General features: G+C 47.6%; 1 protein-coding gene and 1 pseudogene across 1 annotated transcript in view; one reads left to right on the top strand and one right to left on the bottom strand.

The window, feature by feature from the left end:
• ADGRD1 (adhesion G protein-coupled receptor D1) overlaps positions 1-27,274 on the bottom strand; it is a 235,142-nt gene that overhangs the window by 114,851 nt on the left and 93,017 nt on the right. Inside the window, exons 14-15 of the mRNA XM_066609760.1 lie at positions 17,910-17,983; positions 14,141-14,264 (exon numbers count right to left, since the gene is read on the bottom strand). Of these exons, the coding sequence (XP_066465857.1) occupies positions 14,141-14,264; positions 17,910-17,983 (198 nt within the window). The remainder of the gene's footprint in view (positions 1-14,140; positions 14,265-17,909; positions 17,984-27,274) is intronic.
• On the top strand, positions 11,978-12,094 carry LOC136634951 (5S ribosomal RNA; annotated as a pseudogene).

Raw genomic sequence — 27,274 nt, 5'->3', positions numbered from 1 at the left:
CCAAACCAGCCCATGAGTTGCAAGGGCATCAGACCAGGATAAAACCATGGTTTGATATCCTGGCTTGTTCTAACTAGAGCTAGCAAGCCAAAGTCTTCTGTGTGTGATGCGGAATGTGGAGCTGTGATTTGTTCTGAAAGCAAATGCAAGAGCTTTCACCCTCCTCTTGAGCATGGAGGCACCGGGGAGTGTACAAATCTGTGGCTCTCTGAAGGCTCATTTTCGTAGCTGCAAATCATTAAAACTTCAGCAGTTAATACAGCATTCATTCTAGGGCAAAAGGCCCTGGATATATTTAGCACTCAGCTGATTGCTGCAAATAATATTTTGTCTTAATGAAGAATTTTTTGAAAAATAATAATCAAGAATGATTGAAGAACTGTTTAAAGAACCGATTGGCCTTAGGTTTAGACATGATTATTATAGTTTGCGAGCAGAGGTGTAACTCATAGTACAGGCACCTGGAGAAGTGACATGATGACATCATCGTGTGATGTCACTTCTGGAGTCACCTGGAGAAGGAGGAGGCTCTGGCAGCAGCTGCCCTCTTGTTCCTTCTCCTATAGGGGCTGCTCCTTAAAGGGGCACCCCAGCACTGGTACCTAGATAGGGATCCTACTGAGCTCTTGTTTTCTTCTCCTTCTCCTCTGGCTCACTCTTACTCTTGCCTCTTTTGCTTCCCGCTTCTGGTCTCTATTCACTGCTATGGCTGCAGTTTCTTTAGCCCAGCCCCTTCTGCCACCATCTTCTCCTCCTATAGCACCGGAGCCTGGAGAAAGTATCCCTCTGCCCAACCGATGCCGCCGTTTGCTTGCAAAAATAATTGCACCCCCCCTTGGAGTAGCACCCGGGGCAGGTTCCCCTCAGGCTCCACCCTAGTTATGCTCCTTCCTGCTTGCGAGGAAGAAGATGGTTGAAAGTTGCTGGGCAAAAAAATAAAAAATCTAGCTTGGGCTGCTGTTGCCTGTCACTGTTGAAAATACTGACTTGGGGCACCAGTGAGCTGACTGTGTGCACAGTCAGTCGGATCTTCACCGTTGCTGATCACAGGACAGCTCCCCCCCTTTTTTTTTAACTGCTGCTCATTCACAGATGGGGAGTTTGCACCTTCCAGCAAACATGATATTTTGTTTCCATGAGCCAATGCGCAGGGTGAACCAGTCGTAAAGAGGGGCTAGCGGCCAAGTGTCAAAAGAGGCAACTAAGCTCAGCCTTGCCTGCTGCCAATTTATCGCTTGGCTAACGGGGTGGGATCTGAGTGCCACGTGGTTGTAAATTCTTCCAGCATTGCTATATGACTTCCCCAAAATCAACGCCAAGCCCTGATGAATCCCACTGGGCTCTGAGCCAGCTGGCATGATAAAGAGCTCCAGAGATATTAGAATCATAGGGTTGAGAGGGATCCCCAAGGTCATCTAGTCCAATTCCCTGCTGTGGCTGGAAATCCTCCTAGAGCATCTCCAGCAAGTGCCTGTCCAACCTCTGCTTGAAGGACTCCAGAGAGGGAGAATCCAGCCCTTCCCTTTGGCAATCCCACTGCCAAACCTCCCTGACTGTCCAGAATGTCTTCCTGATGTCCAGCTGGAATCTCTTCTCTTACAGTTTGTACCCAGTGGATCTAGTTCTACTCTCAGAGGCCCCTTCCCTTCTCCACTGGATTATAATTTAATGTGATCATTGGATCATAATTGCTACAAAACACGATAAATAAAACCATATAGGTTGACATAAAATATTAATGTGAGTCTTCACACAATCTATGCAGACGTTTCTTGAGATCCCAGGAAATTTCCAGGTCCCCTACTTTGGTTTTCAGGCCCCATTTTTGACCCCGGTCCCAGGTATGAGGTACCCCCTGCATCTTCCCAGGTGAGAACAGAAACTGTAGAATTCCAGAAAATTTTGGTCCTGGGCGCCCTTTTTGACTATGGGCCAGGATACAATTTGCCCCCTGCACCCCCCTCTAAAGTGCCTTGCTTGTATTTATAGAGGGGGGGAAACAGGTTTTGAGAAAGCCTCTTCTATGCTAAGAGAGCTGTAAACACAAAAGTGTTTGAGAAAGCCTCTTCTATGCTAAGAGAGCTGTAAACACAAAAGTGCAGCCAGTTTGCAATGCACGGGGTCGTAGTTTCAAAATTCAAGCCAGGCCTCTATAGAGCTTTTGGGTGGGTACATCTTATCGCTGGCTGCAGATGGGGGCTGCTCACCAGTTTCTGAACATCTACAGTAGCAGCACATCCCTACTTTCTCCATCAGCTGCAGGTTACCTTGGAAACGTGGAACGGGCATGCAAAAAGATGCCAGTATTGAAAGAGCTGCCTTAGGTGCACTCAAGAACTTGGACACAACTGGATTTCGCTCCTTTTTCTGCATAAGAACATCAGACAGGCCCTGCTGGATCAGGCCAAAGGCCCGTCTAGTCCAGCATCCTGCATCTCACAGTGGCCCCCCCAGATGCCTCGGGGGGCACACAAGCCAACAAGAAACCTGTACCCAGCGGCCACTCCCTTGCACCTGGCATTTATAGACTACCTCTACAACCCAGAGGTTGCATGTACCCATCATAGCTTGTAACCAGTGATGGACTTTTCTTCCATCAATCTGTCCAATCCCCTCTTAAAGGCATTGAGGCCTTCAGGCGCCTTCACCATATCCTGTGGCAAGGAGTTCCAAAGACTAATTATGCCCTGGGTAGAGACATATTTTGTCTGTTCTAACTTTCCTGACACTCAACTTTAGTGGATTTCCCTTGGTTCTGGTGCTGTGTGAGAGGGTAAAGAACATCCCTCTATCCAGTCTATCCACCCCCTGCATAATTTCGGATGTCTCAGTCATGTACCCCCTCAGGCACCTCTTTTTAAACTGAAAAGCCCCAAAGGGAGCTGTAACCTTTCCTCGTAAGAGAAGTGCCCCAGTCCAGGAATCATTTTGGTCAATGTCTTGTGCACCTTTTCCAGTTTCTTTTTGCAATGTGGTGGCACCAAGAATCAAGTGCTGTGTTGCAAACTGCTTTGGAAAGACCATTCAAGAAGCATGGCCTTGAAGCAATGTGCCAACTGTTAAAAGATGAAGGAGCCCAACATTCCATGGGATGGATGGAATTAACTGTGCATTAAGCCCCTCTCACAAACACTCTGTGCATTCGCTCTGTGCCTGGATGGGGAAGGATCACACCAGCTGGCCTTGCTGTCCAACCTCCTCATGTGGGCTGATCCTGCTCCAGTTCTTCACAGGCAGAAGCAAAGTTGAGGACCGACTCAAAGTACATACAGCAGCATGTGCTTAGATCCACCTTCATGCAAACATGGCTCCTGTTTACTTAGGGCTCGTGATCATGTGGAGCCTGTACTGCTGTACATACATTGGAGCATGATTCTCACTTTCACCTCAGTACAGGTGGATCTACAGTACATGATTCTCACTTTCACCTCTCAGGATCCACAGGTTCAGCATCTGCAGATTCCACAATCGGTGGATGCTGAGCCTGCATCTGAGAGGTCCTCCAGGGCGACTGGAAGCCACTTCCAACCATGTCCAGGAGGTGTTTTGAGACCGGGGAAGGCCCATGGAGTGGGCCACGGGTCTCCCCACACCTCCCAGAAGTGACCATAAGTCACACTTGCAAATCAAATGTGGTTTCCGGACATGTAGAAGAGGAGTTCTGAGGAGAGGAAGCCCATGGAGTGGGCCGAGTACCTGGTGCAGCCTCTGGAGGGCCCAGTGTGGCCTTAAGGTTATTGTGGCACCATGTGGCACCACGTGGCCTACCACAGATTCCAGCATCCACAGGTTTTGTTATCCACCAGGGCTCCTAGAACAGATCCCCCGCAGATACAGAGGGCCCACTGGGGAGTTTGAGTTGCATATGTCCACACCCCCTCCATGCACACAGAGCAAATATGCTTTGCATCCACAGCGGCTATAAAAAAAGGAGTATCCACCACTCTCAGCTCAATTCAGAATCTACTCTGTATTGATGAACCCTCTCAGAGAACTCCGATTACAAAAGTAAACAAACCGTTTGTTATCAAGAGTTTCCTTCCAGTTCACAGTTTAATTTTTTTTTTTTTAAGAATTAATTTAATTTGTTTATTTAGGCTCATTTTGTAATGCTAGCTTGTTTTACATTCCAGGCTGACAGGGAACCTCTGGGTGAAATTACACTCAATTCAGAATACATCGGAGCATTACAAGTGGGATAAATTTGTATTCTGAACCATACAATTACAGATGTTGGCAATGTCACACGTTATACAGTTTTTGGATCTCTCTCTCTCTCTCTTTGTCGTGCACCCAACAGCATCCATCCCAACACGAATAACATTGCCAGTCTCACGCTCCTCATTTCCTTGGCTGAATGACATTTTGTGATAGTGTGACCGTTCCATCACCAACTCAAATCATCTTTGGACGTATCCTCAGAGCTACTGGACTGGAGGTCTAAAAATGCCAGATAGATTAAAAACATACAATATCAGTCTAGAGAAAAAGGCACCTCAGGGGGGATATGATTGAGGCATACAAAATTATGCAGGGCACTGTTTCTCAAACTGTGGGTTGGGAGCCACTAGGTGGATCGCGAGCCAATTTCGGGTGGGTCCCCCTTCATTTCAATATTTTATTTTTAATATATTAGACTTACTGCTACCATGGGATGTGACTGTGTTTGGGGAAATGTTGCAGACTGCACTTTTAACAAGCTGCTATGTATATTCTTTTAGCCATGTTAGTAAATGGGACTTACTCCTGGGTAAGTGTGGGTAGAGTTGCAGCCTAGGATTGTTAAAAATGTTGCTGCTTGATGATGTCACTTCTGGTCATGACATCACTTCCAGCGGGTCCTGACAGATTCTCATTCTAAAAAGTGGGTCCTGGTGCAAAATGTGTGAGAACCATTGATGCAGGGGATGGATCGAGGGATGTTCTTTTCCCTTTCACACAAAACCAGAACCAGGGGACACCTACTCAAATTGACTAGGGGGGAGAGCAGGCAAAAGAAAATATTTCTCTACCCAGATTGTGATCAGTTTGTGGAACCCCTTGCCACAGGGTGTGGTGATGACATCTGGCCTAGATGCCTTTCAAAGGGGATTGGACAGATTTCTTAAAGAAAATTCCATTACAGGGTCCGAGCTATGATCGGGGTGTGCAACTCCTGGTTTTAGAAGTAGGCTATTTCAGAATGCCAGATGCAAGGGAGAGGCAACAGGATGTAGGTGTCTGGTTGTCTTGTGGGCACCCTGAGGCATCTGTTGGGTCACTGTGAGATACAGGAAGCTGGACTAGATGGGCCTTTGATCTACTCCAACAGTGCTCTTCTTATGCTCTTATGTTCTTAACATGGCTAAACTAAATTTTTAGAGGCTTACAGTGATGCACTTATCGGGTATATCCACATAACCAGGATTTGGGAGTTGCTTAATCCTGAAAGATTCAGGTTCAAGTCCCCACTCAAGCTCACCTACCTCACAGGGTTGTTGTGAGAACAAAAGGAGGGGAGGAACTCTGTTCACCACCCTGAGCTCCTTGGAACAAGGGCGAAATAAAAATGTAAATAAATAAAATAATCTTCCCCAAAGGGCAGAACAGCCCTCTGAGGAATGTTGCTTGTCTTATACAAATCCGGGAACCTTGAGAATTTCAATATAACGTTGCATGAAATTTCACTGCCAGCCCTTGGAAACTGCAGGAAATCCCTGGAAAATTTCTTGTCTTGCAGAAATATATTTGGCTCCCCCTAAATAACTCTCTGACATGTTTCCTTTGGAGGAACGCTTCACTTTAAATTCACTTCATGTGAAATTTCAGGGCTATGACCACAGGAAGGAAGCGGATTAAAATAAAACACATCGCACTTCTCCAGGCAAAAAAAGGTGTGTTGAGTCAGCCCCTGGAATCAGTAAAATGCTAGATTTGGGGGAGTGAAAAGGAGTTATTTTCAAGAGTTGGCATTCCAGTCATCTGAAATAGGTATAATTACAAAAAAGCAAAACACCCACCGAGAAAAAAAGGGGGCAAAGAAATATAGGAGAAAAAGTCCACCAACACACAGGGGTGGGTCCGCTTTGTGGTCTCCAGAGTATACGGCGTTGCAGCTTACGAAAGGGTGAAAACCAGTAGAAACAGGTGGAAAAAATGGTGGGAGTGGTTAGATGGGGTGAATCCACCTGTAACGTGATGTATCTGTGTTCTAGTTAAACAGTTGATGTAATGTGACTGTAGTTGAAAATGTAAAATGTGATTTCTTTCCTTTGAATTATTTATTGTAGTATGAAATTTTTTAAATAAAAATCTATACTTCCCCCCCCCCAAAAAAAATCTATATTTCCCCACCGAGAAACAGGTCTACAGCAGAGCCCCCGCGGAGCCCGAGATGAACTCGCTTAAAAGACAGCATCCTTCTGTTCAGCGGAAGGATGAGATCGCCAACTGCTCCACCGGCGCTCTGAACAACACACAAAAGATCAGGCCGTCAACACACCTTCTCCACGTGAGAATCTCCCTGCTGGGCTAACAGCCTGTTCTTTATTATTATTATTATTATTATTATTATTATTATTATTATTATTATTATTATTATTATTATTATTGCCAATCATGAGAATGTCTCAGGCCCATGGAAGGGGGCTTGCTCACCCTTCACTGTTCGGCAGCGGAGTCTACAGAAATCTTTTTGGGGAAAGAGAAGAGATCATTACTTCTCAAAGGCTTTTGTCAGCTGTCAACTCCTCTTTGCAACATTCACGCATTAGACAAATTCAGCATGAGCTGAGCACTTCCCTGTGTTCATTCCTATATCAATTGCTGCCAAGGTACAAGGAGATCATCCACCTGTGCTTATTTAGTGCTTTCATTTTTATTTTATTTTTTGTTAAATAAGAACCTCAGAAGAGCGCTGCTGGATCAGGCCATAGGCCCGTCTAGTCCAGCTTCCTGTATTCACAGTGGCCCAACAGATACTCCAGGGAGCACTCAAGACCACAAGAGACCTGCATCCTATTGCCACTCCCTTGTATCTGGCATTCTGAGGTAGCCTGCTTCTAAAATCAGGGGGTTGCACATGCCCATCATGGCTTGTAACCTGTGATGGGCTTTTCCATCATCAATCTGTTCATTCCCCTTTCAAAGGCATCTAGGCCAGACGCCATCACCACATCCTGTGGCAAGGAGGTGACAGGGCAGGGAGAAGAGCAGATACAGCCTGGGAAGGGGGTGGGTTCAGTAGTATTATTATTAATTATTATTAACAGTATTTATATACCGCTTTTCAACTAAAAGTTCACAAAGCGGTTTACAGAGAAAAATCAAATAACTAAATGGCTCCCTGTCCCAAAAGGGCTCACAATCTAAAAAGATGCAAAAGAACACCAGCAGACAGCCACTAGAACAGACAGTGCCGGGGTGAGGTGGGCCAGTTACTCTCCCCCTGCTAAAAAAAGGAGCACCCACTTGAAAAAGTGCCTCTTACCCAATTAGCAGGGGTAATAGTAGTGGCACTCTTCAAATTCTAACCCCCTAATCTGCCTTCATGGATCAACATGGACATGTGCCAGCTATAGAGCTGGGGGTCATCCCAGGGCAAGGGAACAAATCTTCCCTTACTCCAAGTGGCCCGTTGGCACCACTACATGACCACGTGGGTAGTTACATAGGACTGGAATGTTGAATACCAAATGCTTTCCTAAAAGATCAAAGCAGTTCCCAGTACAAAATACATTCAGAACAAACATTCTAAAAGCCATGTTCTGATCCTACACAGCAATGGGTAAATCCCTGAAAAAGTTCTGTCTCTGGTACCCACCAGGTGCATCTCTGACTAATGCCAGGGCCAAGTTGGTTCGGCATCTGGGCAAAGCCTGGTCCTCCTGGCTCCCATGCAGTTCCTGATCATCACTGATGGCAGTTGTGCAGCCGAGGGGAGGGGGTCACAGGGATGCTGTGACCCTGGGCAGCGCTCCATGGAGGCGATGCCATCCCAGCATGGAGATGCAGTTGCTGTTGCTCTGCCCTTCTTGCTCGCAACAGAGTCGCTCCATGCAAGGCCACCAAGAAGTAGCCAGCCTCACTCCAAGAGGCCAGTGACCACGCAAAGAATGACTATGGCGGCAGGCAGGAGAACCTACCCCTTTCAGAGCCATTCTCAGCACGGTCGCTTGGAGCAAGGCCGCTGACTTCATAAGAAACAACCAGCCTGGCTCTGAGCAGTGCAAGATTGCGCCGAGAACGGCTGCGCCTGCTGCAGTCATTCATACTGCAGTCACTCAGAGTCAGGCAGCCCACTGATGAAGCAGGCGGCCTCGCCCCAAGCGTCTCAGAAGTAAACGTGGTGATGTCATCACGTCGCCGCAATTGCTTCCAGGTTGGAGGGACTGGGGCAGAGGGGGTGGCAGAATGACTGGTGTGCCCTGGGGTGGAAAACCAGGGCCCAATCCTATCCAACGTTCCAGCGCTGGTGCACTGTGCCAGTGGGGTGCGCGCTGCATCCTGTGGTGGAGGGGCAGTCATTGGGGCCTCCTCAAGGTATGGGAACATGTGTTCCCTTACCATGGGGCTGCATTGTGGCTACACCGGAGCTGGAAAGTTGGATAGGATAGGGCTCCCAGTCAGCTACACCACTGACTGATGGAACACTGGAACCTTCTGCAGGCAAAGCATTTGCTGTTCCATTGATTTACAGCCCTATCTGTGGCAGTCTGCTTTTTGGTGGGTTAGCTGTTACCTTGCACATGCTCAATCTTGTCTGATCTCGGAAGCTAAGCAGGGTCAGGCCTGGTTAGTACTTGGATGGGAGATCGCCTGGGGATCCCGGGTGCTGCAGGCTTCTACCATAGTCTTTCGAGACTGAAGGTTGCCAACCATCTCCCTATACTGAACACTGTCTCCCGATCTTGTCTGACCTCGGAAGCTAAGCAGAGTCAGGCCTGGTCAGTACTTGGATGGGAGACCGCCTGGGAATACCGGGTGCTGTAGGCTTCTACCATAGTCTTTCGAGACTGAAGGTTGCCAACCATCTCCCTATACTGAACACTGTCTCCCGATCTTGTCTGACCTCAGAAGCTAAGCAGGGTCAGGCCTGGTCAGTACTTGGATGGGAGACCGCTTGGGAATACCGGGTGCTGTAGGCTTCTACCATAGTCTTTCGAGACTGAAGGTTGCCAACCATCTCCCTATACTGAACACTATCTCCCGATCTTGTCTGATCTCTGAAGCTAAGCAGGGCCAGGCCTGGTTAGTACTTGGATGGGAGACCACCTGGGAATACCGGGTGCTGTAGGCTTCTACCATAGTCTTTCGAGACTGAAGGTTGCCAACCAGCGGATGCTGCTGTGGGGTGAGGAATGGGGTGGATCTGGTCTTGTCTGGCTCATTTCCTGGTCCTGCTGCTTTCCTCCTCTCTCTTCTAATACATTTTTATTGTTGCAATGGTTCTGTTACTTTCAGCTGCCTCGAAACCCAAAAACAAACAAGCCACCATATTAATTGGTTTACTTTGTGCACTCCGCACGCAGAAGATTTGTGTAATGCCTGGACAATTTTGCTTGCAATCACGTGTTTTTGTGCACCAGGGATCAAATCTACTTGACTGAGAAGCTGAGATTCTTTTTTTATTTCCCTGCATCCAGGAGAGCCAGGCAGTCTGTCATGCAGAAAGGCAAACCAAGTCAATTATCCAATTTATCAGAATTATAGATAAATAAATATAGATTATTCTGTACAATTTGATTGTACAGAAGTAGTGGTGTAGTGGTACATTTTAAAGTTCCATGCTCCTCCCCCACTACAGCTATACCCCAAAAAAAGTCTACTTTAAATTTCTTCATTAGACTGTTTTCTTCTAACTTACTACAAGCATCTCTCCATATCTGTGGGGGTTCCATTTCAGGCCTCCACATGGATACAGAAACATACGGGGGAACGTTATATAAAATAATTTGCCACCCAATCTCCAAGCCCATTCACTTTTCTCTGCTAGCAGTGGAAGCACACATTCTCTTGCTTGACACAGGAAAAGTTTCTTGCTTAACAGAGGAATGTGACAGGTAGTCAAGCAGCCTACATGCTAGAGCAGGGGTGCCCAAACTTTGGCCCTGGGGCCACTTGCAGCCCTCAAGGACTCCCAATGTGGCCCTCAGGGAGACCCCAGTCTCCAATGAGTCTCTGGCCCTCCAGAAACTTGCTGGAGCCCACACTGGCACGACATAACTGCTCTCAGCATGATGGCCAACTGTTTGACTGCTCGCATGAGCTGTGGGGTGAGGACTCCCTCCACTGCTTGCTGTTTCACATCTGTGATGCAGCAGCAGCAGCGAACGAAAGGCCAGCCTTGCTTTGTTCAAGGCCTTTTATAGGCCTTGAGCTATTGCAAGACCTTCATTCATTCATAGAAGTTCCACCGCTAGCATATTAATTTATGTAAATTTATTCAAATTTGAAATGTAAATTAATTCTTTTTCCCCCCAGCCCCCGACGCAGTGTCGGAGAGATGGTGTGGCCCTCCTGCCAAAAACTTTGGACACCCCTGTGCTAGAGGGAGGAGACTGACTGAACATTAACAGGAAGCGGGACAGTTCCTGCTCTCTGATAAAATTCTGGCTGTGCCCTGTATGTTGTATTCCTCAGGGTTAAGCAAGAAATTCTTCTTCTGTTAAGAAAGAACATGCATGGTTCCACATCTCATAAAAAAAACTCAAAGGTCATGGTGTCCAGGATGGGTGTGTGCAAGATCCTGTGGAGAACAGCGGATAAGTGAAACCATGGTGACTGGATCCGCAGGTACAGTGGGATGCCTGTATATTAATTTAAAGATCTAGCTCATTTCATCTCAAACTCTTGAGTGGACTGTAACAGCTTAAAACAAACGTGTGCATTAAAAAAAATACTCAATAAAGCAAGTATATTAAAATGTTACCCTATGTGTGTTTACTCAGAACTAAGCTATTGTGTTCAATAGGGCTTATTCCCTATTTTTTATTATAAAAAAATTTTTATAATTTTTTTTTATTTTATTATTATATTTGCATATAATTGTGGCCTTAAAGTTAGATGCACTATATACTGTCTCTTGGGCAGCCTTTAGGTTAGGCAGTGCTCTAGAGAAGTTAACAGATTCCCCTAGGCCTCTGGTTCTCAAGCTTTTAGCACCGGGACCCACTTTTTAAAATGAGAATCTGTCAGGACCCACCGAAAGTGATGTCATGACTGGAAGTTACGTCATCACGCAGGAAATTTTTGACAATTCTAGGCTGCAATCCTATCCACACTTACCCAGGAGGAAGTCCAATTTATTATCATTGCTATTAGCATAAACAGAGTAGCATGCTGAAAGTACAGATCTATAACATTTCCCCTATGCAGTCACATGCAATCAAGTCTAATATATTAAAAATATATATATTGAAATGAATGGGGACCCACCTGAAATTGGCTCGCGACCCACCTAGTGGGTCCCGACCCACAGTTTGAGAAACACTGCCGTAGGCAAGTTTCTCAGTTTGCCTGCTGCTGAGCTGGATGCTGCTTCTCAGCTCACCTGAATTCTCCGGCTCACAGTGTCCCACTGCCCCTGCTGTAGGAGAAGTCCCAAAGCTCTGCTCCCCCTTGGAGACTAATCTTTCTGAATCTAAGTAGTGCTGCTATACAGTCTTCTCAACAGACCTTTAGTAAGAGTAAGCAGGGCAGAGGATATGAAACAGACCTCTCAAGCTATAATGTTGTGAAACACCATTTAACTCTTCAGGAAAGAGTAGTCAGAAAAGAGCTTGGAAAGGTGTCAGAAAATGAGCAGAAAATGTGGGTGGTGTAATCCACATTTCCAGCGAAACAGCGATGAGACTAAGAAAACAAGCTCGCCGTGAAAAAATGTTTGACCGAGCTGAGCTTCATTCTTTATGTTCCTCAGGCACCTTCCCACGTTACTGTCCAGCCCTCGACTGTTATCATCTCAAATCGAGTGGGACTTCTAAACTGTGGTTAACAGGCTCACAAATACGTCCCTGCACATGTCCGATCTCGTCTGATCTCGGAAGCTAAGCAGGGTCAGGCCTGGTTAGAACTTGGATGGGAGACCGCCTGGGAATACCGGGTGCTGTAGGCTTATACCAAAGTCTTTCGAGACTGAAGGTTGCCAACCAACCACCAAATACGTCTCTTCTTGGAAAGCCAGAGCACATCATCAAACTTTGTTCAATAGTGTGAATGCAGGCTGGATTTATCACTCGTTAGCTTGTGCCAAGGACAGGGGAGAACAGAGTTAGCCAGAGAACCCCTTTGTGTCAAGACACTATGTGGACAGATCCACTGCCCTCCCTGTGCTCAGCTTGGTCCAGACGCAAGTGCTGAACCCAGAAGGAATTTCTCTCCATAGTCTAGAATCCTGTCTGACTGCAGTTCTAGAATGTGGGGGATGGATTCACCTGCACCCAGTGGGGTCACCAGCATGGATACTGCTGGGGTGGATTGACACCTCCGTACTTACCTGGAGCGATGCACAGCACCCAAATGCAATTCAATGGTGACATCATGTGTACCATGGAATTGCTTCGGGGGGGAGGGGATTTCTGGCCGTTCAAAGCTTCAGGGACGGCGGGTGGGTTCATCAGTTGTCAAATGCAGCATGACCAAAGTGGGTGCTCGGATGGGTCACCCATCACCCCCCCATCAGAGTTTGCTATGCTACTGCCTGCATACCTGTTACCTGGGTCCAGGCTGAAGCTGAACAGAGTTTCAGTTATGTGTCACAGGGGCCAATTCTATCCAACTTTTCAGCACTGGCAGAGCCGCAATGCAGCCCTTAGGTAAGGGGACAATACATGGAACTCCTTGCCACAGGATGTGGTGACGGCATTTGGCCTAGATGCATTTCAAAGGGGATTGGACAGAATGATAGAGGAAACATTCCTCACAGCTTACAACCTATGATGACTATATGCAACTTCTGGGTTTTAGAGGTAGCCTATCTCTGAATGCCAGATGCAAGGGAGTGGGCAACAGGATGCAGGTCTCTTGTTGGCTTAAGAGGCATCCCCAAGGCATCTGGGGGGCCACTGTGAGATACAGGAGGCTGGACTAGATGGACCTTTGGCCTGATCCAGTGGGGCTCTTCTGATGTTCTTCTGTTTGGTTCCATTAATTGCATTCACATTGCTGTCGTTTTATTCAATCACTTTGTGAATTTTAATCTGCAAGTTGCCCCAGAAGACCCTTTGAATGGGATTGAAAGACAGAAAGGGAATCTTTGAAAGAAATGTGTAAGTAAAGCAAAGGTTTTGGAGACTGTACGGATGTTGGCAATGGGGCAGGCGTTCCGTTCGAACACTCTGTGAACAGCAACACACACGCACTGAAAATACCAAACACAAAGCCAGCATTTAACAACTCTTGGGAACGACGTTCTGCCTTCACACTTCCAGCTCTTCCCGTTAATTGTAGCTATCCTTGGCTTAACTAAGCCAATCAGCTCCAAGGTTCTTGGCAACCAAAACGAAGAGTTGTATTCCCAATTGCCTAAGTTGCACAATGCTGAAATGTCACATTTCCCTGCTCTTGAATAAGCTGCCAACCCCGGGATCAGTTTGGCCACTGAATTTCCACCATGCAACAGATGAATCGTCCACCCCCCTGGAGCAAATGTTGTTGGACTATGTCATAATTCAAGACGTTAGCAATTCAGCAATTGGTTTGGGCCACAACCCAGATTCTTCCTACACGTCATACCAGTGATTCCCAAACATTTTAACACCGGGACCCACTTCAGGGTTTAAGGCCCACAACCCCCTTCCTTGACCCTGGCTCACCCCAGAATGCATTGCAAAAGTATTTGGAAAACACTTCCGCAATTCATTCTGCAGCACACCAGGACCAAAAAAGGGAGTTGTATGTCTCAGGGGAACACAGAAGAGGCTTCCAGGAGCACCAGAGATGGCCTTGTGGTAAGGAATGCAGCACTAAAGTAAGGAATGCTTTTTAAAACTTTATAAAATATTTTTAACGTGGACCCCAGTATCTGTGGATTGTGGTATCTGCGGCGGGCCCGGGAATAGATCCCCCACAGATATTGAAAGAATGACTGTAATAAATAATAGGTAGTCCACACGATTTTAACATCAATCCACTCCTGGTGTAGAACATCTTATCATCTTACCTTAAGTGGTACAATTTGCATCAGAATGGCAAAGTTGGTGAGATGGTTACACAAACAGACCGAATGGTTGAGATCTCCACCTTGAAGGACACAGCCTGCGTTGGACCAAACACCACTCCCGTTGCTGCAAAGGTCAGAAGGACAGCACTCTTTGTTCCTTGTATTAGGCAGCTTACAAAAACTGTTCAAAACAGATTACAGTGGGCCCTCCTTATCTGCAGGGGATTGGTTTCAAAACCACTGTGGATACAGAAATCCACAGATAATGAAATCCACTGGGGGGAGGGCTGCAGCACTACAAGGACTTTCCTGGGGGGGTGCACCTGGCCCTCCAGAGGCTGTGTTGGCCTCCCAATTTCTTCAGGAGACCTCTCAGATGCTACTGGAAGCCTCTTCCAGTTTACGTCTGCAACTCCCAGTCACATCCAGGAGGTGTTCTGAGACTGGAGAAGGCCCATGGAGTGGGCTATGGGCCTTCTAGCTTCAGGACACCTCCTGGATGTGACTGGAAGTCACAGATAAGAACAAGAAGTGGCTTCTGGTCACATCCAGGAGGACTTCTGAGGCCAGGGAAGGCCTGCAGCCAACTCCACAGGCCTTCCCTAGCCTCAGAACACCTCCCAGGTGAGGCTGGAACTGGCTTTTGTTCAGGAGGACCTCCGAGTCACAGGTTCAGAATCTGTGGATGCTCAAATTCTGTGGATACTGAGCCTGAGAATCAGGAGGGCCCACTGTCTACTGCATTATAAAACAAGACTCAGAATGAAAGCAGCAACAAGGGGAAATGAACAAAAAAAACAACATAAAAACTTGGGAAGATCTCGTCAGAGAGACAGAAGGCCAAACACCAGAAAATGTGCCTTCCTAATTCTGGTCCCTAATGGCCCTCTTATTTTGGCCAATATATTTGTCATCCTAATTAAAATGTACACGCCCCCCCATTCCTTCTGCCATATTATCTCAAATGTGAAATGCCTTTCTCCTTTTTCTCCACCACACTCCCAAATGAAAATGGAGAAGGGGAGCAAAGTTGGAAGTATCTCAGGTGCGTTGAGAAACTGCGAAATTTCTCGGCCTCTCAGTAGCCACTATTCTCTCCCCCCCCCCCCCAAAAAAAAACAACCTCTGAGATTACCTGGTTATCTCTCTCTGTACAGAACTACATCATATTTAGTGCTACCTCCAGCACCTGAAGAGGTGTGGCATAAACGGAAAATCATAACATGGTTGGCAACCTTCAGTCTCGAAAGACTATGGTATAAGCCTACAGCACCCGGTATTCCCAGGCAGTCTCCCATCCAAGTACTAACCAGGCCTGACTCTGCTTAGCTTCCGAGATCATGGTATAAGCCTACAGCACCTGGTATTCCCAGGCGGTCTCCCATCCAAGTACTAACCAGGCCTGACTCTGCTTAGCTTCCGAGATCAGATGACAGCGGGCAAGTGCAGGGTCATAGTTGCTGCCAAAGGAAATTAAGAAAAGAAAAACCACCAGTATTACCTGTTTAGATTGAACCATGGAGTTCAACCACAGCGTATCCATGGAGGATCTGCTCTCGTACTCCCACAGATACAGACCTTCATGGATAATGGAACCCACAGGTGGGGTCCAATTGGATCTCAAAATGAGACCGGAAGCACCTTTCTGAGCTCTGCGTGTGGCCTCCCAGGGCCTCAAAAAGTCTCCCAGACTCAACCAGAAGATGCTTCTGATCATGTCTGAGAGGTCCTCTGTGGGTCCTCCAGATTTGAAATCCTCAGTGGGTTAATTCATGGTTTCTGAACCTTCAGATAAAGAGGACCCACTATACCAGCACGATACAAGGACATCTGCAAGAGGGATCTGAAGGCCTTAGGAGTGGACCTCAACAAGTGGGAAACCCTGGCCTCTGAGCAGCGGCCCGCTTGGAGGCAGGCTGTGCAGCATGGCTTTTCCCAGTTTGAAGAGATACTTGGCCGAGGCTAAGAGGCAAAGAAGGAAGGCCCGTGGCCAGGGAGACAGACCTGGGACAGGCTGCACTTGCTCCCAGTGTGGAAGGGATTGTCACTCCCGAATTGGCCTTTTCAGCCACACTAGACGCTGTTCCAGAACCACCTTTCAGAGCACGATACCATAGTCTTTCGAGACTGAAGGTTGCCAACCTATACCAGCACACTGTAGCAAACCACACACAGCCCTCGAAGCTTCACAAGAACAGGTAACAATTAATGATGGGGAAGACTGAGAAACTGGCTGAAGGTTTCAAGGCCAGCCAAAACTACTGGAGAAAGCAAAACTGGCCTCATTGAGAGGGCGGTAACGATATGATCAAATGTGGGGGAAAAGTCAGTTTTCCCAGCACTATTGGGGAATGCCACAGACAATTTATTGTCGCACTCTGTTCCAAAACAGGGCTATTAGCCAGTAGTCCACCAAGAGGACTACTTCACTGGTTAGTTTTTATTGTCATCTAGCTGCTGGTATTCTTGTAAAGCCACTAATCTAAGTGGACCCCATTCCGGTTCAGCCAAGGCTCTCCAGTAGAAAAAAAAAGTGGAAATCGAAACTTCCACCATTTCCTTTTACAACAAATGCTGGCCTGTTCACGATTAACATGGATATTCTCCTGAAATCCAGCCTGAGTATGGGAACTGCGTTGGCAGAAATGTGATTAGGGCTCTCTCCATTTCTTTGTTCCAGCTTCCCTTTTATCCAGATGTGAGCAAGTAATCCCCTTGCTTAGATTAATATTGAACTAGTAATCTGTTGGTTCTTTACTGCTTATGATTTCATTATTTTGACGGTTCCCATGAATGCAAGCCACAGGGATGGCCGGGTGGGTCCGTCGATGCCTCTGTTGCTGGATCTATTAAATAGGTTCAGTTCCCTTATCACAGGGGTGTTCAAACCACAGCTCATGACCCACACGCAGCTCATTGACAATATGTTTTTGTCTGTTTGGGGTTTTTTTGTGCGTGTTCTGGGTTTTTATTCAAAATTTACACTATAATTATAAATTATAATTGCTTTAATAGTGTAATGTCAGTGATAGAGGTGGTATAGTGACAGCAGATGCTCCGACCAATCCTGAGCTGCCCAGCGCGCAGGTCTGCAGCGGTGCTGAAAATGGTTGTCGCTGCATCCGGCGCACACCAGGCAGCTGCTGCCACATTCTCAGGAGAAGGGGACTTTTGTCCCCTTCCCTTGGGTGAAGCGGGTAGCTCCACAGTGAGGCTACTTGTTTCTATGATGACCCAAGGTTCAGCATAGAATTTAGAGCCTCCGTGTTGGGCAGACAGCAAAGCTCCACTAGTCCTGCCTGCCTCCCTCACTCCCTGCCCCCTCCCCCGGCACTCCTCCTCCCTGCCTTCCCTCTGCCTCTCCCCACCCCGGAACACCTCCTGCCTGCCTTTCCCTATGCCCCCACCTACCTCTCTTCTGTCCGGCAGCCCACGTGACTGCTGAGCAGTGGAGCTCCAGTGCTCCACCAGTGCTAGCCCAACGCTAGGGCCCCCAAATGTGCCTTATGGCACATTTGCAACAGTGCATGCCAGCGGTAAGCCAGCATGCACTCTTTAGGATTGGGCCCACCCATGCACCCTCCCCCCCAATTAAAAAATAAAAAAACAAATAAAACCGTTTTTTCAGATTTGGGTTTTTTTTGTAGTTTTACAAAAATGAGAAGTGTTGAAAGTGGTGTAATGTGTTTTGGTTTCATGATTGCCCTTTTCTCCCATCTCTACCTATCCGATACATCAAAGGGAATCCACACAAAATTAAGGCACGTACCTGTAATCCAGGAAGGCACAGTAAAGGTTCACTTTGTTGCTTTTGTTCAGTGCTTGGCTGTACTGATGATGAGTCTGAGAGGAAAGAGAGGAGATGTCTCAGCCACAGGATATAGCAAGGGCATGGAAGTCTGCCACGGTCAGGATCAGGCTGTCCTACCAAGGTGTGGGATCAGAGGGCACAAGGTGCCACTACTTTGCTGAAGCTAAGCCAGTCTAACACTGGTTGTACCTGGATGGGAGACCACCAAGGAATGGCATGAATGCTGCCTTGAATTCTGTCAGGGTGGGGCTCTAGGGGTTCCTCCTGCCAGTGGGTCACAATTCACACTCCACCTCGCGACCCAGCAGTTAGTTGCAACCCACTCTTTGGGAAACCCTGACCTAAATACGTTCAGGTAACCCCCATGTTACAGTCTTGTACCCACCCCAGGGTTCACTGACCATATGCTCCCCCTTTCTGGGTAATTCAAGTCAAAAAGAAAAGAGAAAATGGCTAGATTGGGGTACAAAGTGCCCAGTTCCTTCACAACACAGAAAAATACCCCGCTCAAGGTTATCCAAGTAACCCAACTTACTAGAACAGTTTAAAACCAAATCAGTGTCTACAGAAAGGTAGCTGAAATCATGGACAGAGAAGAATACATTCACTTGCAATATCAGAACCAAAAGAAGAGGACGAACGTAGGAAAAAAGCTGACTCCTTGAGCTGACTCCTCAGCTAGTCAGAGGACCATGAGGCTCTCCCCCACTCTACTCCAAAACTCCTGTATAGCCTCCACCTCTAGCCCAACCAGCTGACTGAGCTTCCCCTCTGCAATAAGCAAATCAATTCCCACCCACCCCCAGTTGATCCAGGGTAGTGTCATCCTAACCAAGGCAGAGACAAACTGCTACCTTAAGGGGTCAGTACATTACACCCCAAACCCTCCTGCCACATCAGTAGTGGCACAAATCAACCAAAAGACGTGTGCTGCCTGGCACCCCATCTACAAATAGTCAGACCTCTTCTCTGTTGTTACCCACTGGTAACCCTGAATTCTTGGTCATAGTGGTTGGGAGCTGGGGGTTACTGTAGGGCTTTGCTCCAAGACCCACAGCAACCTGGTGTTAGCTGTGCATTCAGATCTTCCCATTCATTCCACCTGCTATGACTTTGGTGATCTTGGAAGCTAAGCAGGGTCAGGCCTGGTTAGTACTTGGATGGGAGACCGCCTGGGAATACTGGTGCTGTAGGCTTATACCATAGTCTTTCAAGACTGAAGGTTGCCAACCATTCATGGTCATGAAAGCAAGCAAGGCCACCTGCCTTTACAATGGAGTCTTATCAGTGAAAAACAGCCCAGGGCAACAGTGTCACCCCAGCCACTACTGAACTCATTCTACATTTTGCCCTTGTCCATACCCCATCCTCAAAACAGCCCATATTCGGGTGCCCTTTGTAGAGAAAGGTGGGGTAAAAAGAGAATAAATAATATATAAATGTCCCCCAACTTTGCGACTTGCAGGTCCACCATCAAAGTACAGTAGATTTCATTCTCCATGGATTACGTGGATGTAAAGTGTTTTTAAAAATGTTTTTACAAGGGTTTTTAAAATCAAAATAAGTCAGGAAATGACCGCCTTATCCCATTTCAGGCCTATTCTACCACAGCGCTGCAAAACAGTGCCATTTACAGGACTGCAGGGCACTCAGTGGCATTCTGGAAGCCACTTGTGAGTTGCACTAGTGTGAGCCAGGGCCAAGGAAGGGGATTGTGTGAACCAGAAGTAGCTTCTCGAGGGCCAACGAGTACCCTGCAGTCCTGCAAACAGTGCGCTTTTGAAGCACTATGAAGGAAAGGCTATTTTCTGACATTTAAAACGCTTTAAAAAGTGGGCTCCAGTATCCCAGATCTTGGCATAAATGGGGGAGGGTGGAAACAAACCCCTGCGGACACCAAGGGCTGACTGTCATCTTAAAATGATACCCGACACCCTAACACATCCTGGATCCTTGTTCCAAGTTCTGATATGGTTTCCCACCCAGCCCTGCCCTTTCCACACCTTCTCATGATTCACCCCAGTTCAGGCAGGGCTCCCAGACCAGCCTCTTCACCTGCTGGAGTTTTGGCTTCACTGGATGCCAGAACCAAAGAATCTGCAAGAAGGCTTTCCCGCAAGACCAAACAAGGAAGAGTCAGGCACAGACAACCCGGCCAGTCACACATCAGCTGATCACCAACAGCTCACGCCTGGAAGAGACTCATTGGACTTCCACTCCCCACGTTCCATCTCTGGACTGCCTCCCAACAGATAAGCTTCCTCACCAGACTGTTCCTACCCCACCTCTCTGTTCTTTTTTTTTTTAAGCTTTCATAAAGAACTTTCTTCCTAGTTAGAAGAAAAACAAACCTTCAGTGTTCTCTAGTGATTTGACAAGAGTTGATTGCAAATGTTCCTGTAAGATTTTATTTTAGAACAGGTTGCTTTCAGCGGGTGGAGGGAGGGGATGAGAAGCAGTAAATCAAGACATTCTGTGAAATAACTGCAGAGCTATTGACGATCACAAAAGCCGTCTTGCCCGCTTTGCAAGGTGGGTGTGCTTTACCTCAGGTGCACTTTGCCTAAGAGTCCCCGCAGCAAGACACAAGTATCTTGCGGGCTCCCTGAGGACTCTGGTGGACCACTGTGAGATACAGGAAGCTGGACCAGATGGGCCTTTAAGAACATAAGAACAGCCCCACTGGATCAGGCCATAGGCCCATCTAGTCCAGCTTCCTGTATCTCACAGCAGCCCACCAAATGCCCCAGGGAGCACACCAGATAACAAGAGACCTGCAAGGCCTCCTGGGAATTGTAGTTAAGAACATAAGAACAGCCCCACTGGATCAGGCCAAAGGCCCAACTACTCCAGCTTCCTGTATCTCACCGCGGCCCACCAAATGCCCCAGGGAGCACACCAGATAGCAAGAGACCTCATCCTGGTGCCCTCCCTTGCATCTGGCATTCTGACATAGCCCTTCGGTCCGATCCATTGGGGCTCTTCTGATGTTCTTAAGGTGCCTCACTTTGCAAGGTGCACCTTGTGCCTGGAATCAGCTGCCATTAGATGCTGTCGTGGCCACCGATTCCTTGCTCGAAAAAGGGACAAATACCCTGGGGCAGTGTGTCTCAAACTGTGGGTCGGGCCCCACTAAGTGGGTTGCAAGCCAATTTCAGGTGGGTCCCCATTCATTTCCATATTTTATTTTTAATATATTAGACTTGATGCTACCCTGGTACGTGACTGCATCTGGGGAAATGTGACAGATCTGTACCTTTAAAAGGCTACTATGTATATGCTTTGAACAATGATAGTAAATGGAACTTACTCCTGGGTAAGTGTGGGTAGGATTGCAGCCTAGGATTGTTAAAAAAGTTCCTGCCTGATGATGTCACTTCCGGTCATGACATCACTTCCAGTGGGTCCTGACAGATGCTCATTCTAAAAAGTGGGTCCTGGTGCTAAATGTGTGAGAACCACTGCCCTGGGGAATTGGTGGACCTATTGATGAGGGACATGATGGTCAGGTGGAACCTCTGTATGGAGCAACAGCAGGGGAAAACTGTCGCCTTCAGGTGCTGCTTTTGGGTAATCCAGGAAATTTTTGAATTGTTGTGTCTAGTGAAGTAGAGGGGCCCTTATTTATTTGCTTGTTTGCTTGTTTGTTTAAGGCATTTATATACCACTTTTCCAGAAGCCCAAGGCAGCAATACACGGCAAGTTAAAAGGCAGTCAACATAAAGATACCAGGCAATTTAAAAGCAAACAAGATTATCCCCCGTAATCCACATTTAAAAGCTGGTGGGAATAAAAAATGTTTTTAGGCCTCGCCGGAAACTTTCTACCGAAAGGGCCAGTTTTAGATGTTCTGGCAGTTGGTGCTATAGAAGTGGTGCCACAGCTGAGAAGGCCCTGTGGCTTGCCACTGCACCCCTAACATCTCTCAGCAATTGAACTCTCAACAGGACCTTCTCTGATGACCTAAAAAATGGGCAGGATATTTTGGATAGAAGTGTTTGAAAACTATGTTAGGTGCCAATCCTATCCAACTTTCCAGCACCGGTGCAGTCGCAATGCAGCCCTGAGATAAGGGAACAAATGTTCCCATACTTTGAGGAAGGCTCTGTGACTGCCCCACCACCACAGAATGCAGCACCTGTCCCACTGGCATAGCTGCACCAGCAATGGAAAATTGGATAGGATTGGGCCCTTAGTTATTTTACTCAGAAATATGTATTGGCAACCTTCAGTCTCGAAAGACTATGGTATGGCGCTCTGAAAGGTGGTTCTGGCACAGCGTCTAGTGTGGCTGAAAAGGCCAATCCAGGAGTGACAATCCCTTCCACACCAGGAGCAAGTGCAGTCTGTCCCTGGTCTGTCTCCCTGGCTATGGGCCTTCCTTCTTTGCCTCTTAAGCCAATTGTGTTCAGTAGGTGTCCCAGGGCCTGATTCTATCCAATTTTCCAGCACCGATGCAGCCGCAACGCAGCCCCAAGGTAAGGGAACAAATGTTCCCATACTTTAAGGAGGCCTCTGTGATTGCTGCCCCACCACAAGATGCAGTGTATGCCCCATCGGCGCAGCTACCCCAGCACTGGAAAATTGGATAAGATTGGGCCCTTAGTCAACAGAAGCAAACACCTCTACTTATGGCTGAGTAATCTATTTGAATCATCCTATTTGAACCTCATGTTGCTGGAACGTGAGTTCCGGCAGCACAAGGTGCTTCTCGGCTGTCGCAAAAGGCAACACGCCATAACAAATAGCCTGCCTACCTCCACAAGTGGCAAGCAGCAAGCTCTGTGTGCCAGTGGCCAGGCCAGGCCCACTGGAACTGGTAAGTCAGCACAGGAGGTGGGGTAGGCCAAATCAAGTGGCAATGGGGGTAGGAAGGAGTGTAGATCGGGGCAGAGAAGGGGGCAGCATACGCTGAAATCCTAATCCTTCCCAGCCTCGATCCCCCAACCTGGGTCCATGAGGACTTGTACCAGCAATGGCTGGCACAGATCCAAATACATCCGAGAAGGGCTTACCTTGGGGCAAGGGAACAAATGCTCCCTTACCCCGAGGAGGCCAGTGGCCAAAACCCTGAAACAGGTTGGCAGAGGGTGTCTCCCTCCTTCTGTTCTGAACCAGGAGAACCCAAGACCTGCTATAGCGATTTTAGACTTGTTCCAGAGGAAAAGCAATTAGAAGAACTATTTGCAAGCAACTAAGTGATTCTGGATGTATAGTAGATACTTAGAAATGGAGCATGTTTTGTTTTTTTTTAAGATGCAATTTTGCTTCAGAAGAAAGCAATAACTGTAGGGTTACATAACCGTTCTAAGCAACTTTTAATTTGAAAAGAAGAAAAGATCCTTGAAAGCACATATCAAGATCAGGCAGGCTTCATTTTTATTTTTTGTTTCGTATCTTAGCAATGTTTTTTTTTTTCTTTTTGCAACATATGAGCACACAGCTGCACATTTAACCCTTCTGAAGAAAATTCTTGGCAAGCCAAAAGAAAACACCTCTCGCCACCAGAAAACAAACCCATCTTCGGCCATAAAGGAATGGGAGGTGCCAGGCTACTGTTGCAGCCCTTTTCATCCCCAAAAGCAAACAAAGGGAAAGGAAAGGGGAGAAGATCCATACATGGTGCGATGCCTCTTTTTGAGCCCAGATGGTTCAGTGGAGAAATCGGTTATTTCTGACCCAAGGACATGCCACTCCGTGGCCTTCCAGGTTAAGCCAGAGCTCTGCAGAACAAAATAAAGATCTCCGACTTCAATCTTACTTGGTCCACTAATTCCCAGGCCTGCTAAGCTGAGAGTCAGAAAACCTTTTCTTCTTCTAAATTTATGGTGGTTTTATAAGAATTTGGGGCACTATTCCAAAAATGGTATCAGTTTTGCCCTTTATCACATCTAGTTTTGGAGATAGGGCATACCCTCGTTAGTGAAGGTTCAAGCAGCTTCCTCGTAAGGAGGCCACGCTGTAGGCTTCTGCACAAGGACACTGCTTGAACCACTCACCAAGGAGACTGTGTCGTATCTCCGAAACGAGACGTGATATAGGTCAAAACGGATGCCATTTTGGGAATCAGCACCCCAAATATACCCAGGAAGAGGTCTAACTTGAGAGCTCAAAATGTGCGTTGGCCTGTGTTATAACCCCTTACTACTAATGATTGAAAAAAATAATCAAAGTTCTAAATTAACTGATTAGTCCATCTTTGACTGGCTTTATAGAAGGATCTCTCTTAGTATGCCCTGGAGAAGCCAGATCAATTTGAAGGTCTTGCTCATGAACTTTCCCCAGATTTGATAAGTTAACCCTCGCTAACAGGGCCAAGAGGCACCTTTCCAGTGGGGGGTGACCCTCCTATAATTAGCAGAAGGGAGCAATTGTCTCTTCTCACCCCAAAAATATGGGAAGCACCTCTTGGAAGGCTGACCTTCTGAGTCGTGGGAGGTCATGCGTGGCCTCCCTGCAGCTCAGAGGAACTCGTGGGCACAACTTCTGGTCCAGTGCAGGGGGTCCTCTGAAGCCCGTCCTGAGACAAATCCACTGATCCACTGAGACAAATCCACTGATTATTACCTGTGGATAATGTGGGCAGATTGTATTCACAGCATACTTGAGAAGATAAATTAGGCAAAGAAAGAAGATCAAAGTGAGCGAGCAACCTTAAAGGGGACTAGGACTTTGGAACTGGGTTCACCTTGGTCTTAGCCTGGCACTTCCACCCCAACCTTTCTCACCATGACTATAAAAATCTATTTACAGATGTCATGCCCTTACTTGACTGTGCCCTTTCTGTTGCTTGGTGGTTTGCTTCACTTTAAACATATCTATTCTATTTTTCCACTATAAAACCATCCTCAGGGCAGCTTACGGTAAACATTGAAAAGAATTTCTATTCCTTGAAAAGAGTGTTCTTCAACCCCCAAATCATGACCCCAGTGGGGTCGTGAAGAGCTGTTTGGGGAGTTGCAGCAACTTTTCCAAGCCTGTGCAAGAGAAGGCTTGCATCCAATCCTCTCATGGTCCTGCCTTATCCAAACTGAGCTCTTGATATAATCCTGCACAGTCTCTTCTCACTGTCTTGCCCCACAGCTCCTAAGGGAGACCTTGCTCAGGCTGCTACCTTACAGGGTTGTTGTGAAGACACAAGCAGTAGGGGGAAACAGGGCAGGTGCGGGTAGGTGGTAGGTAGTGACAGGGGCAGGTGTGGGCAGATAGAGACCCAGGAGGAGGCAGGATTGGCAGTGGGTCCCTAGTTTCATGCTTCATTTATTGGGGTCATGGCACAAAAAAGGCTGAAGACCCACTGCTTTAAATTATAACCATATTAAATTAAAGCTGAAGCCAGTGGACACCAATGGTACAGAACAAAATCCACTATAGGCCACTGGTTAAAGCATCAGGTGAATCGGATACAGCTGGCAACAAAGAGGTTAATACTGACAGGTGACTATCCAGTCTGGGCTGAGCTAAGCCCATGGGGGATTTCACAGTAAACTGGTCAAGCAGTTGAACAGAGAGCAAGAGCAATAGGAAACCAGAAAACCAAGATGACAGATCCATACTGAGGTCCCAAAATATGAATGCCCACCTTATGCAACATATGCAAACATTTTCGGAGATCCCAGAACATTTCCAGCTCCTCTTCTTTGGCTCCCGGGACCCCTTTCTGACCCCAGGCCCAAGTGAGCCTGCCATGCAATTCTGCTCTACGTCATGCAAGCCATTTGTTGCAAGTCTTCCAAAGTGACCATAATGGATTAGAAGGTTCTCTGAAAACTGCCAGTGGCACACCACAAATTTTACCCATTGAAATCCTCACTTATGCCTCTGGGTGCACATTGACAGAGCTGCCCAACTGGCTTCTGTCAGAGACATGCCAGGGCAGAGAATCTGAAACAGGAGCCTCTCCAGCGCTTGTTAAATAAACTCACGCAAAAGCTCCAAAGGGATGCCCATAAAAGTACGGAGGAGAGGACAGCCATTTCTGTACACCCCTGGAGATCAAGTAAACAAGCAAAGCCACTTTCCTTCCAGGGCTCTGATCTGCTTTTGCAGCAGACCCAGCTCCCCAATTACCTGCTCCACACTTACGAAAAAGGGACTCGCTCTTCAGATTCAGCTCTGCCTCCTGGTGCAGTTCAAGGGGCTGTTCTGCAGCCTGTTCAGGAGCGGCTTTAAGGCAATTGGGGAGATTTCACTCAATTGGGCCCCGCGCATTGTGGGGGCCCTGCACTGCCCTTTCGCCCACCACTGTTTCCCCTTGGTCTGAAATCGGGTCACTTCAGAAGCAGCTCCCACCCACCACTGCTTCCTTATGAGGAAAGGCTACGGTGTTTGGGCCTCTTCAGCCTAGAAAAGAGACGCCTGAGGGGGGACATGATTGAGACATACAAAATTATGCAGGGGATGGACAGAGTGGATAGGGAGATGCTCTTTACACTCTCACATAATACCAGAACCAGGGGACATCCACTCAAATTGAGTATTGGGCGGGTTAGGACAGACAAAAGAAAATATTTCTTTACTCAGCGTGTGGTCGGTCTGTGGAACTCCTTGCCACAGGATGTGGTGATGGCATCTAGCCTAGACGCCTTTAAAAGGGGATTGGACAAGTTTCTGGAGGAAAAATCCATTACGGGGTACAAGCCATGATGTGTATGCGCAACCTCCTGATTTTAGAAATGGGCTATGTCAGAATGCCAGATGCAAGGGAGGGCACCAGGATGAGGTCTCTTGTTATCTGGTGTGCTCCCTGGGGCATTTGGTGGGCCGCTGTGAGATACAGGAAGCTGGACTAGATGGGCCTGTGGCCTGCTCCAGTGGGGCTGTTCTTATGTTCTTAACTACAATTCCCAGGAGGCCTTGCAGGTCTCTCGGTATCTGGTGTGCTCCCTGGGGCATTTGGTGGGCCGCTGTGAGATACAGGAAGCTGGACTAGATGGGCCTGTGGCCTGATCCAGTGGGGCTGTTCTTATGTTCTTAACTACAATTCCCAGGAGGCCTTGCAGGTCTCTTGTTGTCTGGTGTGCTCCCTGGGGCATTTGGTGGGCCGCTGTGAGATACAGGAAGCTGGACTAGATGGGCCTATGGCCTGATCCAGTGTGGCTGTTCTTATGTTCTTATGGCCCAAAATTGCTGCCATGCAGGGAGCAGCATGTGGGCCTCACTCTTTCCCCACCCTTGGCAGCTCCCGGTGCCATCCCATCCCCCGTCTTGCTCCAGAGTGGGCTGCTTCAGATGGGGCAACGATGGACTAGAGTTGGGAAGCACTGCAAGCTGGGTGCCCCCTCCCACCTCCCTCCAGCTAACCTCCCAGGCACCTATTCTGC

Source organism: Tiliqua scincoides, chromosome 14, assembly GCF_035046505.1.
Source record: "Tiliqua scincoides isolate rTilSci1 chromosome 14, rTilSci1.hap2, whole genome shotgun sequence".
Lineage (NCBI taxonomy): Eukaryota > Metazoa > Chordata > Lepidosauria > Squamata > Scincidae > Tiliqua > Tiliqua scincoides.
This window is presented reverse-complemented; position numbering and strand designations above follow the sequence as displayed.